This window comes from Gracilinanus agilis, chromosome 6, assembly GCF_016433145.1.
Source record: "Gracilinanus agilis isolate LMUSP501 chromosome 6, AgileGrace, whole genome shotgun sequence".
Lineage (NCBI taxonomy): Eukaryota > Metazoa > Chordata > Mammalia > Didelphimorphia > Didelphidae > Gracilinanus > Gracilinanus agilis.
In genome coordinates, this window is record NC_058135.1 from 163,356,613 (window position 1) to 163,370,756 (window position 14,144).

At 37.3% G+C, this 14,144-nt stretch overlaps 1 protein-coding gene across 1 annotated transcript in view; it reads right to left on the minus strand.

Moving 5' to 3' along the window:
* Positions 1-1,568: 1,568 nt before the first annotated feature.
* KIT (KIT proto-oncogene, receptor tyrosine kinase) overlaps positions 1,569-14,144 on the minus strand; it is a 56,590-nt gene continuing 44,014 nt past the window's right edge. Inside the window, exons 9-18 of the mRNA XM_044681728.1 lie at positions 13,894-13,998; positions 13,701-13,811; positions 12,529-12,679; positions 10,419-10,507; positions 9,454-9,581; positions 8,168-8,290; positions 7,343-7,454; positions 6,503-6,602; positions 6,000-6,105; positions 1,569-3,968 (exon numbers count right to left, since the gene is read on the minus strand). Of these exons, the coding sequence (XP_044537663.1) occupies positions 3,843-3,968; positions 6,000-6,105; positions 6,503-6,602; positions 7,343-7,454; positions 8,168-8,290; positions 9,454-9,581; positions 10,419-10,507; positions 12,529-12,679; positions 13,701-13,811; positions 13,894-13,998 (1,151 nt within the window). The 3' untranslated portion in view covers positions 1,569-3,842. The remainder of the gene's footprint in view (positions 3,969-5,999; positions 6,106-6,502; positions 6,603-7,342; positions 7,455-8,167; positions 8,291-9,453; positions 9,582-10,418; positions 10,508-12,528; positions 12,680-13,700; positions 13,812-13,893; positions 13,999-14,144) is intronic.

Genomic DNA, 14,144 nt, shown 5'->3' on the forward strand with positions numbered 1-14,144 from the left:
CCTGAGCTAGCTGATACTTTATCATGCTTCCTAGGCTAACCCCCCCAAAATAAGTAAAATAAAAACAAATGTTTCCAAAGTCTAAAAGGAGATCATTGTTCCCTATTAGTGAGGGAACAATCAGTGCTTGGTGAATGCTAGGAAAAAGGAATAAGAAGGATGGAAGCCATGAAAAGGAGATTAACAGATCTCTACGGGACTTGGTTTGGTCTCCACAAGTCACTCTCTATTCCCATGTTAATGTCATTAGTACTTTTCTGACAGCCCTAAAAGTCAGAACCTCTCCAGAAGGGAGCCTCCATGGTCGCCATTCATACTGAAAATGGAGATCAAGTCAGCTTTCGCCCAGCTCCTCCACGGGAAGCTTCTGTCATCTGAGCTCACTGACAGGGAATCTTCAACTTGATGGCTATACTTTAGCAGACAAACAGATCCTCTCATGTTAAGGATATCGGTGCCAACGAGAGCCCCATCAGCAGCCTTCTTGTTCAGGAAGGACAGGAAGACATTGGCAGCCTAGAGATTATCTAGTAATTTCAGGGAAGATCCTTCTCGAACTTACAACTCTTAAAAATTGAGAATACCAAAGAGCTTTTGTTCATGTGTTTATTCACCATGTCAGACATTTATCTCACAAAATTTAAAATTAAGTATTGATTTAAAAAAATAATACCATTACATGCTAACAATCTGTTTTTATGAATAACCTGTTCTATTAACAAAAAATTAGTGAGATAAGTAGCCTTGTTTTAGGTATTTGGGGAAATCTTTTTAATAACTGGCCTAATAGAAGACAGCTGGATTCTGAGATTTCTTTCGGCATCCAATCTGTTGGGATATTGTTTTGGCTAAAGTATATGAAGAAAGTCTGGGCTAACAGAGATATATAGTTAGAAAATGGAGGAGAGTACTTTAATAGATGAGTGACATCTTAGCATTATTATGAAAATAGTTTTTTGACTCCCAGGGTTCCAAAGACTACATTTTGAGAAACATTGCTTTCCATTCTCTCATTCCATAGGAGAATCACGTGAAGGAAAAGGGGAAGGATACCTAGCTTGGAGAAAGCTTAGCAGGGTTTGGGTCATCTGCCTTCAATTATCTGAAAGGCTATCAGGTGCTTAGCCCCACTGGGTAGGATAGGAACAATGGGGAGAGCTGGCAGGGCAACAAATTTTAGCTAAATAGAAGGAAAAACTCTCACTCTGTCCAAAAACGGAACAGGCTACAATGGAAAGTGGAAGTGGACTCCTGCCTCACTATAATGCTTCTAGCAAATGCTGCCTGATTATTTCTTGGGACAATATAAAAGGAATTCGTGGTCTAGTCTAGTTCAGACAAGATGATCTCCAAAGGCTTTGCCAGCTTTGAGATTTTATGCTTTTTATGACATCCCCAGTTACATAATTGCAGTGTGTGTGTACATCTCAGCAACCTCTTCTAACCCTTTTCTGACCTCCTAATTCTTTGATTTTGTTGAAAATATACAGGTAACCAAAAAAAAAAAGCTAAATTAAATTATTTTAAAAAGCAGAGTTTACTGATTTGTATATTTACATATTTTTATTAGAATTCTTCTGAACTGTCAACAATTGGGCAACATAACCAAAACAAAACAAAAACAGAAACATAGAACAATATCCTTTAAACTTGCACCACGTACATATTTATACATAAAGTTACTGTATTTTTAATATATATATATAAAAAAATATTTTCAAGGACTTAAGGATTTGGGAATATTCAAAAGACATTATTGCTACATCTCAATATTTACATAAAATGCCACAAAACAATTTTAAACATCCAGCCACTGCAAAGTAACGTTTGATTTAAAAATTAAAAAAAAATTATAAAAATATAACCTTTCGTGGATATCTGAGACAAAACTTTCAAAGAAGTGCCCCTGAAGTACCTAGATATCTACAATAAGCAACTGATTTTTTTTCCTACCATAACGAATATAATAAAAGATGATGCTATGGGAAGGAAGGTTCTGATGATGAAAATAAGGTCCAAGACTATCTGTCTGCATAACAATTACCCCCAAAGAACTTGCCAGCTTTTAGAAACAGCATGGACAAGTCCAGTGCAAATGGTCGTTTTCCTCTCAATGACCAGAGATCTGCCAAGAAGTGTAGTCAAAGGTCTGAGGAGGAGAAGAAGGAATACAATGGAGACCAATGGGAATTCTTGCTTAAAACCTGTATTATATTCATTTAAGAGTTATTTTATCTGGGCCAGGATGGAGTTTCTAGAAATGGGCACTGGAGAAAAATATCCAATACTTGTGCTAGAGATGAAATGGTCAAATGTAAATAGAATTCTCACCAGTTCAGTGGGACCCAGAGCAGAAAAGGAGGCCAAGGGAGGCCTCCAAGACTGGTATACTAGGTTGGGTATATAAATAACAGGCCGTCTCAAGTGCAAACGGATTGTAAATAGGTATTTTAGGTTCTCTTCTCTCTGTGCTTTGGGTAATCCATTGTGAACAGATGGATGAAGCAAAAGCAAAGGCAGTACTTTGGAGGGAAGCAAAGGCTGCTTTGGGGAACACCTGAGTACCATCTTGGACTCAGGGCTGGGTTATCCTCAAAATAGATTATCTATACATACACATACACACGTACATCTTTATATATAATATATACTGGCCCGAGGTCCAGGGCATGCCTGTAAATGAGGCTGAATCTAAATTTGTTTTCCTGCTACATTAAGGATCCGTAGGAAATAGCTCGCTTTCTCATGCCCGCAGACGTCATGCAATAGAGGTGGGCAAAGGAGATATTGCAAATGGCGGCCAATGCATCAGCTACCAGGCCATTCTAGGATTCGCAGGCTATTTATGGGAAATCTGTACAGCAAGTCAACAGGTTTTAAAAAAGAGATTCATAGGACTGTGCTTTTTTTCCTTTTAGAAAAAGAAAAAAAAATGATGACAACTAACTGTTTATATGGTTTCTACTCTACAAGAGAGAGCCCCATCCCTTAGGGAGGGCTCCAGGGTTGGGCATGAAAGTGAGTGTATGAAATTTTTCCCCTAATATATACAGGCAACATCTTTAGGAACCCATATAAATGCTAGCTGGGCCTGTACACAGCTGATCCACCTTGTCTGTCCCCTTGCCTAAGCTGCCACCGTTGAGGACATGAGGGAAAGCTTCTGATGTGGATGGGATGCCTTTCTTCCTGTCCTACATGGGAAGTTTGCAACACATTTCCCAAGGCTTATGAACCGCCCCCCAAGTTGAAAATTCTAGTTTTTGCACAAGCAAGTAGGAGTTATGGGGAATTACTTTAATATAGTTTGCCTGCCTTCCCTCCCTCCCTGACTCCTCTTCTTCTATAACCTGACATTATTTGAACAGAAATGCTCAACTGTGATGTCTCTTAGGAGCAGAAAAAAAGGGGGTACCCCCAACAAGGGACTCTACTCTTGAATCCCAACTGCAAATGTGACTAAAAAGGCCAAAAGTGATCAAATATGTCTATTTATTATCTAACAAAGAAAATTAATAATAATAAAAAAAAAAAAAAACGGCAAGTAGCCACCTTCCTTTGTGGGCCAGACCTAGAAAGGGATGCCATTCAACCCTCCTCTCCTTTGGGTCAGGCCTTCTATGGGTTTTCCCCGAGCTAGCTCCTTACTGAGAAGATGAACAGCTTCTGCCCCTGCATGTGGGGTGAGTGAGTCCATTCAAACTATGATGGTGTATTCACAGGGGAAAGAATTATAGCAACACACCCACTGGGCTAGAGTGGCCTGCAAGTAGATGAACAAAAGAAAGTCACGGAAACCAGCAGAACAGGCCCGAACTCCTCTAGGCCCAACACCTTCTACTTCAGGCATCTTCATGGACAAGCAGAGGCTGAGTGGATGACGCGCTGCTGCCTACGGAATTGATCCTCACAGAATGGTCAACAGGACTCTCTTGGTTGGGGCTGCTGGTTGTAATGTTGGAGTAAACCTAAGGAGAGCAAAAGCCAATGCAAGCAAAATCATTAGAATCCTAGATACACAGCTGATGGGCCTAGTTAACCGAGCTTGTTAAAAATAAATAAATGAATGAATAAAAAAATAAACAAACAAAACATCTGAGGAAAAATTTTTCTGAAAAAAAAAAAACATCAGGGAAATTTAAAATATATATATATGCCTTAGGAAAAATTAACAACAACAACAACAAAACGAACTAACATCTTAGAGGGAGGATTTTTTAAATACATCTTGAAGAATTAAAAACAAAAAACCCCAAATCATCTTGGCCCTAAGTTTCTACTGATCCTTATTGTTTTGGGGTTGGGGTGGGGTGTGTGCGCACAACTCTTGACATGGGAACCCTGACTATGCCTAAATCAGTTTGAGTTGTTCCTTAAATTCAAAGAGGTTACATAATTTCTCCAACATTACACCATAAGAGCCAGGGATAGTCTCTGAACGTAGGGCTTTTGAACTTCAAGTTCAGAAATCTCTGATGTCTGTATTATAAAGGTTATCAAAGTATAAATCATCTCAATATTAAAAAAGAAAACAAAAACATGAAGTCATCTTTTGATTTTAAAGAATTGATCATGAATATAAAATTACTGTAAATTCTTCGAGAAAAACTTAAAGGTATTTGAACCAATATATAATGGTCAGTAACAAGTTGAGGTCACATGATCACCAAGATGGAAGAAGCCATTGCTTTGAGATCACATGATCACCAAGATGGTAGAGAGCCATTGTTTTTCTTCATGTCACATGATCAACAAGATGGTAGAGCAATTGCTTTCCACCACCCTTTCTAAATTGAACACATACAATATAACAAATATAAAGTACCTGAAGATGAATCTATAAGATAAAACAAAAGTACTATGCTAGGAAAATACCTCATGTGTTTTTCTTGAGATAATTGAATGTTTAAATTAGTTTAAACATTCAATTATCTCAAGAAAAGTTACTATAACACTTTGGGCCAACCTTCAAAAGCATCCTTATATATCTTGAATTATTAGGTTATTATGAACCCCAGGGGAAAAAATGGGGGGGAGGATTGGTTTCAAGTCTAAATCTTCTGACAGGATGAATTTTGGGGGGAAAATAAACAATAATCTATGTAAAAATTCTGCAAACCTCACAATCCACAAATTAACCTCTTAAGAGCAGCCTAGAGGCAAAAGCCTGGCTTAGTTGTTTGGAAGGGCAAAGACAGGGAAGGGAGATCAGACCTAAGATTTCACTCTTGCATGGAAACTTCCATGACAAAACTCCTGCTATTGGTGAAGATGAGTTTCCCCTTTAGACCACTTTAGAGAGAGGTCGGAGAGAATCTAAATTGAAAACTGTCAGAAAACAAAAGTCAAAAATGGTTTCTACATATTAATTTTAAAAAGTAATAAAATTTAATTTAAAAAAAGAACTCAGTCTTAAAAAGTAAAAGTTTTACATAGAATCACTTTACATTTTCTAGGGGCCAGGATGATCTCATCACTCAATAACTCACAAGGCATTGAATTAGGCCTTGGAAAATCTGGGACTTGTCTATCTACCATTTATTTATGCAGTGGCTGTGGCTTTGAGTTCTGGGCCTCAGGTTGTAGAGCTATAAAATAAAGAAGATGAACTTCAAGGATTTCCAGTTCCTTTCAGGGCTAACATTTCTACGACATAATTTTTATTAATATTATATATTATTATATAATAATATTAATATAAGATAATATATAATATAGTTAATAACACAATAAAATAAATATAATTAATAATACAACACTATGTCATATAATATATGTTATTATATATGATATAATATATGACAATAGATTAATGATAATGATGACAATAATAATAATAAAAAATTTTAAAGACTAATAATAATAATAATAATAAAATTTTAAAGACTCCCCCGCCTTGGTGGTGATAGAGAAGGAAGAACAATCCATGGCTTCAGGCCCAAAGTGGGGAATACCTTAGACCAAGGAGAAGAAACAAGAGCTGGTCAGAATATACTCACATGGTTAGTACTATCCAAGAGCTGCTGCTCAATGAGTTGTACAATCTGCTTAAAGGTCGGTCTCTGCAAAGGATCTGCGTTCCAGCAGCTCTTCATAATGTCGTACCTGCAGAGACATTGAATAAGCAACTCAAACTTCATCTTCAGATGTGTGTAACACGTCCCTCCTCTTGGTACCTCCCCCTCATGCATGTCTGCCATGTAACAGTTGCATAATAAATAATTAATAATTAAAATAATTAATAATAATTGATGGACTGATTTGATTGGCGTGCCAATTTAAAAAGTAAAACAAATTAGATCATGTCTGTCTAAAGTTTGGCACACTCTACATTTTATATGTCTAAGGAACTCATTTCCTCTTTGGAAAATAGGCCACAAATGGTATTTGGGCGGCTATAATAAAATGGAACCGGGTACCATGGGTAAGGTGTGTGCTATCCCAAACCTCCCCGCCATATTTTTCGTGGTTAAAGTGCCAGGACGACATTTGGGAGTCTCACATTTCAGGAGGCGCGCATTCTGGACTGAGCATTCGGAAGCCTTCTTTAATCATCTTGTAGAACTTGGAATCGACAGGCATTCCAGGGTACGGACTGCTTCCTAAAGTACAAACAGGGCCCAAGTAAGAATTCATCTGATTGTACGAAAATATTTATAGCTGCGCTTTTCGTGGTGGCAAAACACTGGAAAATGAGGGTATGTCCTTCAATTGGGGAATGGCTGAATAAATTGTGGTATATGCTGGTGATGGAATACTATTGTGTTCAAAGGAATAATAAACTGGAGGAATTCCATGTGAACTGGAAAGACCTCCAGGAAGTGATGCAGAGTGAAAGGATCAGAGCCAGAAGAACATTGTACACAGAGACTGATATACTATGGTAAAATCGAATGTAATGGACTTCTGTACCAGCAGAAAGCAATGACACGGGACAATTCTGAGGGATTTATGGAAAAGAACGCTACCCGCATTCAGAGGAAGAACTATAGGAGTAAAAACAGAAGAAAAACAACTGCTTGAACACATGGGTTGAGGTGGACACGATTGGGGATGTAGACTCGAAACTACCACACCAATGCAACTACCAACAATTTGGAAATAGGTCTTGATCAATGACACATGTTAAAACCAGTGGAAATATGCATCAGCCATGGGGGGGAGTGAGAAGGGGGCACGAAGGGGAAAGTAAGAGCATGAATTATGTAACCATGTTAACTTTTCTAAAAAAAATTAATAAATGTTTAAAAAAACAAAACAACAAAAAAAAAGAATTCATCCAACACATCGATAACACGATGGGGACAAACAGAAACACGGCGAGTCAATGCAATGGGATTACCTAGAGAGAAGAGCTCCCACAGAAAGATGCCATAGGACCAGACGTCACTTTCAAAAGTGTAAACACAGTTGAAAATACTTTCGGGTGCCATCCATTTCACAGGTAGTCGGGCCTGTGGGAGGGAGAACAACAAGGATAATTCTTTCAGAAACTCCCCCCCAAGAAGGGCTGAAAATGATTGTCAGAGCTGCGTGCAGTAGGAGGAAGGGAGGAGAGAAGACAGGTTCGGTCCCAAATCCTCTCAGGCTCTTCCTCTTAGAATAATGTCAAAGAATCTTCCAATGGCAAACATTACTTCCCCTCAACTTTAACTCACCTGTACCTCAGGAGTCTATCAAGATTATAAAAGCACCTCCATGAAAGCACTTTGAAATTGGTGCTCCGCAAACTACGAACATGATTTCTTTTTTGATTAAAATAGGAACTCTACAAAATCCTGTCTTTATCATATTCTGGATTTTTGGATTATCTTCCACATTTTCATCTCAGAGGAAAAAGCATCTCCCTGGGTGACCTTCAGGTCGATATTTGTTACACTCCAGCAAAATCAAATTCTTTGCTATTCTCGGTCTACAATGAAAATTAAGCCTATTTCTGTTTCCTTCATGAGCCCCGTAATTACACAATTAGCATTAGGAATTCTATTATCGGAATGTTAGTTCTAGTAATGCTCACCACACCATGCAAACTCTGTTTCAATGTACTTATTTTGACTGCTAAACAGTACAACAGACCCCAGATGGATTCATCTCCCCAAAACTTTTTATTATCACCTGAGAATCTTAAGTATTTCAACTGGCTCTCAAAAAGAGGTCATATACTCACATTTCCTTTGACCACATAATTAGAGTCATTCTTGATGTCTCTGGCCAGGCCAAAATCACAGATTTTTGTTATTCGACCATGGGTAAGTAGGATATTTCTGGCTGCCAAGTCTCTATGAATACACTATTAAGTCAAAAGAGGAAGAGGGAAAATAATAATATCAAGCATTTTAGTTCCTACATCTTTAACAACAAAGGAAGTAAGAATTCTTTCTTTTCATATATTAAAGAAGCATATCACACAAAAGCCAATCATTAATATTTTTCTTACTTTGCACTGATAATAATGCCTTGAGTGATATTCGCATTAAGATCCCTAATTACTAGACAACATTTTCTCCTCAAGATGAATAATAAGTGCCTATTTTTCCTCCAGGACTTTTCTCATTCGGTCTTATCAAAGAAGAAGAAAGACACAATGTAAGTTACTTAAAAAAATTTTTTTAAATCAAAACTGAAGACCAAATGGTCTATCTAGCCTTAAAATGTTTGTTATAAATTCCTAAAGAAGAGCTTAGCCAGTAACGTTAATTTTTAAAAATCTGGTGTGAGGATCTAAGAAAAATATTCCTTTCTTTGAACCATCTTGAGTCCTCATTTTAGTCTGCTAATTGTAAATGTCACAGATGATGATTTAGGACAGGACTTCCAAACATACCTAACTATAAATTAAAATATGTTAGACATAACTGTTTCCATGATGAGATGCAAATTAGGGGTCCAAGAGACATAGACTTGTAGATGCTTTTAATTCTAAACCTTCTCATTAACCAGCCATTAAGATCTTTAAACTAACTTTTGACTTCCAAATGATCTCAGTATGGCACACCTAATAAGGATAGATATCTAGTTTTGACAAATACAATAATTCAAAGGAAGGTCCCTGGGCACATGTGAAAATTTAATTCTATAATTTCCAGGAAGAATTCTCTTTCAAGTTCAATATATTATTGGGCAAGTCTAACCAGAAGAATGTCAATCATCAAATATCCATCCCGCTTAAAATTTCTATTATGGGGGCAGTTAGGTGGGTGTGTGACCCTGGGTAAGTCACTTAACCTCAATAGTCTAGCCCTTACCTTTCTTCTACCTTGGAACTAATATTTAGTATTGATTCTAAGACAGAAGGTAAAGGGTTAAAAAAAGGGAAAAAAAGCTTCCTATTATGCATCGTTTCATATGCCAGCACTACTCTAACATAGCCCAAGGGGAAAAGATGTCTAAATTGAAATAGGAGCACCTGAGTTTAAAGGCTGCCTTTGCCACTTACTGCTTATTTCCACTTACATTCTTAGAAGCAAGGAAACTCATGCCCTTTGCAACCTGGTAAGAAAAGCTCAAGAGGTCTTCAATGTCCAAAGCCAGTTCATCATCATCCATGATGGCAGTTGTCACATCTCTCTCTATGTATGACCCTAATTGAATATTAGAAAGTGGAAGAATTTTCAAAATTGCCTCAAAAAGCTAAATAGCTGAAACTCAAGAGAAGGACAGTAAAGGAGACCCATCTGACCTTGACACTGTTCTTTGAATGAAACCTGGTGATTTTATTTAGCCTTCCAAAAATCTCACTATTGATATGTTGAATATTAGAAGGCAGAGGCAGAACTAAGGATCAAAAAAGTCAGCAGTTGCCTACAGACTGAGGACCCAACAATTTGTTTAGGGGAAAGGGGAGGTGGGAAGAGCCAATGAGGAACCCTTCTAAATATTTTTATTAAATGTTAGTTTTAAGCAAGATAAATATTATTAATGCCACAAAAGTCCAATGTATTATTTTTATTCTCTAAGAAGAGAGTTCACTTTCAATATTTTGGGCTAACACAGATAGGCATAACCCTAAAAGCCATGAAAAAATAAGATGTTAAGAGAGATATGCATAGATACTTTAATCTACCTTTATACATGGCTCACCTAACTTTAACCACCTTCCTAACCCACTCCCACCGTTTGTGAGGATTATTCCCCACAGAGATATAAATCAATAGAGCACATACAGGGTTTGTAAAAACCACTTTGCCAACAGATTGTTCTAACTGGTGACATGCCATGTGGGGCAGAAAAGACTCTGGATTTAAGGTCAAAAGACCTTCTCTACTTCTTAACTACTCATGTGGCCTTGGACAAGCCATTTAACTTATTTAGATCTGGAATTTCCTCATTTATAAAATGAGAGTGTTGAGGGTAGTTCTCAAAAGATTCCTTCCAGCTCTCCTTCCTAAGAAATTCCGACTTCTGAATATTTTACCCACCTATTCTTGCAGATCTCCTCTTGTCAGCTTTGGTTGGGACAACATAAGAAACACCTGGTTTCATGTCCATATATTCATTAGCTCCATCACTGTGTGCAGAAAAGCAGAGTTAACATCTATTGACTTTACAAAAGACATGTGGTTCATAGAGTGCGTGACTGAGGTCTCCTTTTAGTTAGAAAGTGGTTTCAGTATTTGTTCTCAATAATATAGTGCTAAACTTAGAGGCGTTTCTTTTATAGATTTTATGTGTTTAAAAGAACTATTTAGAAAAACCATAAAACTCTCTTAAACCACATTATCAAAGAGGGGAAAAAAGGGGGAAAAGAATAGGAGGTTATCAATTCTAATATGAGGAAATGTAGATTGTTAGCATATAGATATTGATGGAAGAGCCTAAAAATTGAGTTGGGTTTAGATAAACACCAATAATTTGGATGATTTTCTGAACCATCTGGACCTCTTGAATCTGCAACATTTGGCTGGAGACTCTTCAAGATTTCTAGTACTTCCTGCTTCTGATTTGCATGGAAACACCATGACAACAGTCTTCTGCACAGTATTCTGGTGCTTCCAGTCCCATATGGGATCCCAAAGCACAGAGTACTTTAGAAAGGAGCAAAAAAAAAAAAATTTAGGCTGGCATATTAGAATATCTCTCTCCATCCCTCAACTTGAAAAAATGTGGGTTTCAGAAATTAGCAAATGTTCACCCTTTCACACAAATTAACTTGTACTCTAGAAACACGGTCAAAGGCTAAGTTTTTACTCTACTTTTATTAGATCTTGGGGGCTCATCATTGTATTTTGTTAAAGGAAATTTCACACGGGCTGAAATACTGGATGTCAAAAACTTTAGTGTGAAGCAATTTTATGGGGGTATCCATTTCTTAAATTCCTTAAAACCAAATAAAATGTCAACAGACATTGGAAGAAGGTTCATTAGGGAACAAAAGCAACATACCAAGGGGGAAACTTTGGACAAGGAGGCACCACAAAACATAGGCTCGTTGGAAGCAGGGGATTTTTCTTTTTTTAATCTACAGAGTGCCTATTGTTGCAATAAATGCTTGTTGGACTAAACTGGAAGAAGTTACCAAAGAATTAGGAGAATGATCTTTCCTTCTTGGAACAAATATCCAAATACATCATGAACACTATTAAGGTCGACATATTCCTTGTGCATAGACAACTAGAAACCCTGGAATAACTGAAGCCAGTCTGGTTAAGTCAAGAAAAATTTCATGTGTGTGCTAAGTGGAATTATTAAGAGGTATGATGGCAGAGAAAAAAAAGATGAGGTGCCAAGAAGGAAGTTTATTATAGCGGCCAGGCACGAGGAGCTTCCCTAGAGAGGAATGGAAGCTTGTTACTATGAATATGAAGGAATGACTAGGACAAAGCTGAGTTGGGCTTATATATATATTAATGATGATATTTATAGACCTCTGAGCTACCTCACCTAATGGTCTAGGTATCATAGAAAAGGAAAGCAAGTAGGATAGTCATTTTTAAGGTAGGTATGTGAGAAAAACAGGTGAATTTATATAGTATTTAAGTAAGAAAGGCAAAGTATATTAAAAAAAATCATAAATTTCAGGGTGGTGGTGGTGGTGAGGAAAAGCCAAAAGAATAGAGAAAGGCACTTTCAGGACTTGTTGTTCTGACAAAAGATTTTAAGGAATTTATTATGACAACTGATAAGATCTCAGGATTATAGATCCTTTGCCTATCCTAAATTATTGATAAAGAAATTCATGGGAGCAGAGACAACATTGTGGAAATTAACTAGTGTAAGAAGAGACTTAAATTCATTCAGGCAGTCTAAAGTTTAGAAAAACCAAGGATTCAGGGGGGGAAATGCCAAACATAGATGTGTGTGTGCATAAAATATATTTTTATTCATATTATTTAGTTTATATTATATAAAATATTTATGTAATAAAGCATCTTATATATTTTATATTACATAAATATAAGTTATGTGTGTATAATATGTATGTAATATAAAATACATAAATCTGTATGTTTTATATGTATTTATAGTATATATTATTTATATATCTCCTGATCCTTTCCCTCCTTACTTTTTATGTAAAATCAGCCTTACCATGAAGGCTCCTTTGACTGCAGAAGGTTCTTATAAAGCGTTGTTTCTGCATGATCTTCATGCTTTGAGCAAATAAATGAGTCCCGTTTTCTTCTCAAAAAATTCAAAAGATCACCATAGCAACAATATTCTGTAATGACCAATGTGGGTCCTATAGGCAGAGAGAGTTAGAAGGGAGTAAGTGAGGGGGGAAAATCTTACCCCAAATACCCAACTAAGTCAATAGGGTTACAGAGTGGGAAATTGAAGGATCAAGCCTCCGGGCACCCAACAATGTGACTTTTAGTGCCTCCCCTCTAAATAAAATAACATCCATTAGCAGTTCTCTTTCAGGAGCAACACCACACTGGGTAAAGAATAAAACAAGTGGGTCTTTTTTTCCTCGGCTTTTCTATGGGATAAGTTCATGCCTGATGCCCAGTGCATCTGGCTGGTTTTGCTCCCATCCTGGCGGAAGTTATTTCTTTCAAATGTTATAGTATTAACAGGCTTCCAACATTAATCCCTTTGATTCACTTCTGTTTACCGCAGAGTGTCACACTCTCTCAGTAATGTGATGGAAATGATGAAGGGCACATCCTCTGTGGTGTAATAACAAGAGCCACTCACGTGGAACAGCCTGCTGCGACAAGACTCAAGTTGTATGGAATTTTAGGAAGTGGAAGGGAAATATGGAAATGGGGGAGTGGGGAATGAATGCTGGGACACTGTTTCTGGTTAATAAAGCTATTTAAATTTTCCGAATGTGACTTTTGCTCTAAATCAATGAGCTATAATTAAAATTTATTTATCAACAATTCATATTGCTTTTTTTTTTAAATCACTTCTCTATGACTCTGTCCAGAGTCCACTCACCTAAAACATACTTTGTTCTTATTGGCTAGCTAGACTGTGTAGACTAGACTCTACTGGTGCCAAGGTCTTTTCCAACCCTGGAATGCAGTGTCAGAATAAGGAGACTATCCCAAACCACTTACAAACCCAACAGGGTAAAATTCTTTTAAAAAATGGATTATTTTGCAATTCTCCATAGCAAAAAAACAAAACAAAAAAAAACCCCTTTAATGAGATAAAAAGATAAGTGTATTGTCTCACAAGGAATGGTCATCAAATATTATGGTCACAAAGCTCCCCTCTCTTTCATAATTAGGCAATGAGTTTCTAAAGGTTACCTCCAATAGTGCATGCTCCAAGAAGATTCACTATATTCATGTGGTTACCGAGGTAACTCAGGACCTTTAGTTCAGACATTAGAGCTTCTCTTTCCGTTAAATGGGCACTTGCTGGAATTAGAAACATCTTATTTAGCAAGTTACATGTTTGGAGGGATGCTGCTGCTATTCATCCAGTCCCCAGGACACTTACGTTTCAACATCTTCACAGCGACAGTCATTGCAGCATCCGATTTAAACAAGCCATAGGCAGTGGCCTCAACCACTTTCCCAAAAGCTCCTGCACCAAGTGTTTTGCCTATAACAAACCCAATAAGAGGAAATGCTCTTACTTTCACACGCACGATATGTATGTCTTTAAAGTGATGGATGGAAGGAAGGAAGGAAGGAAGGAAGGAAGGAAGGAAGGAAGGAAGGAAGGAAGGAAGGAAGGAAGGAAGGAAG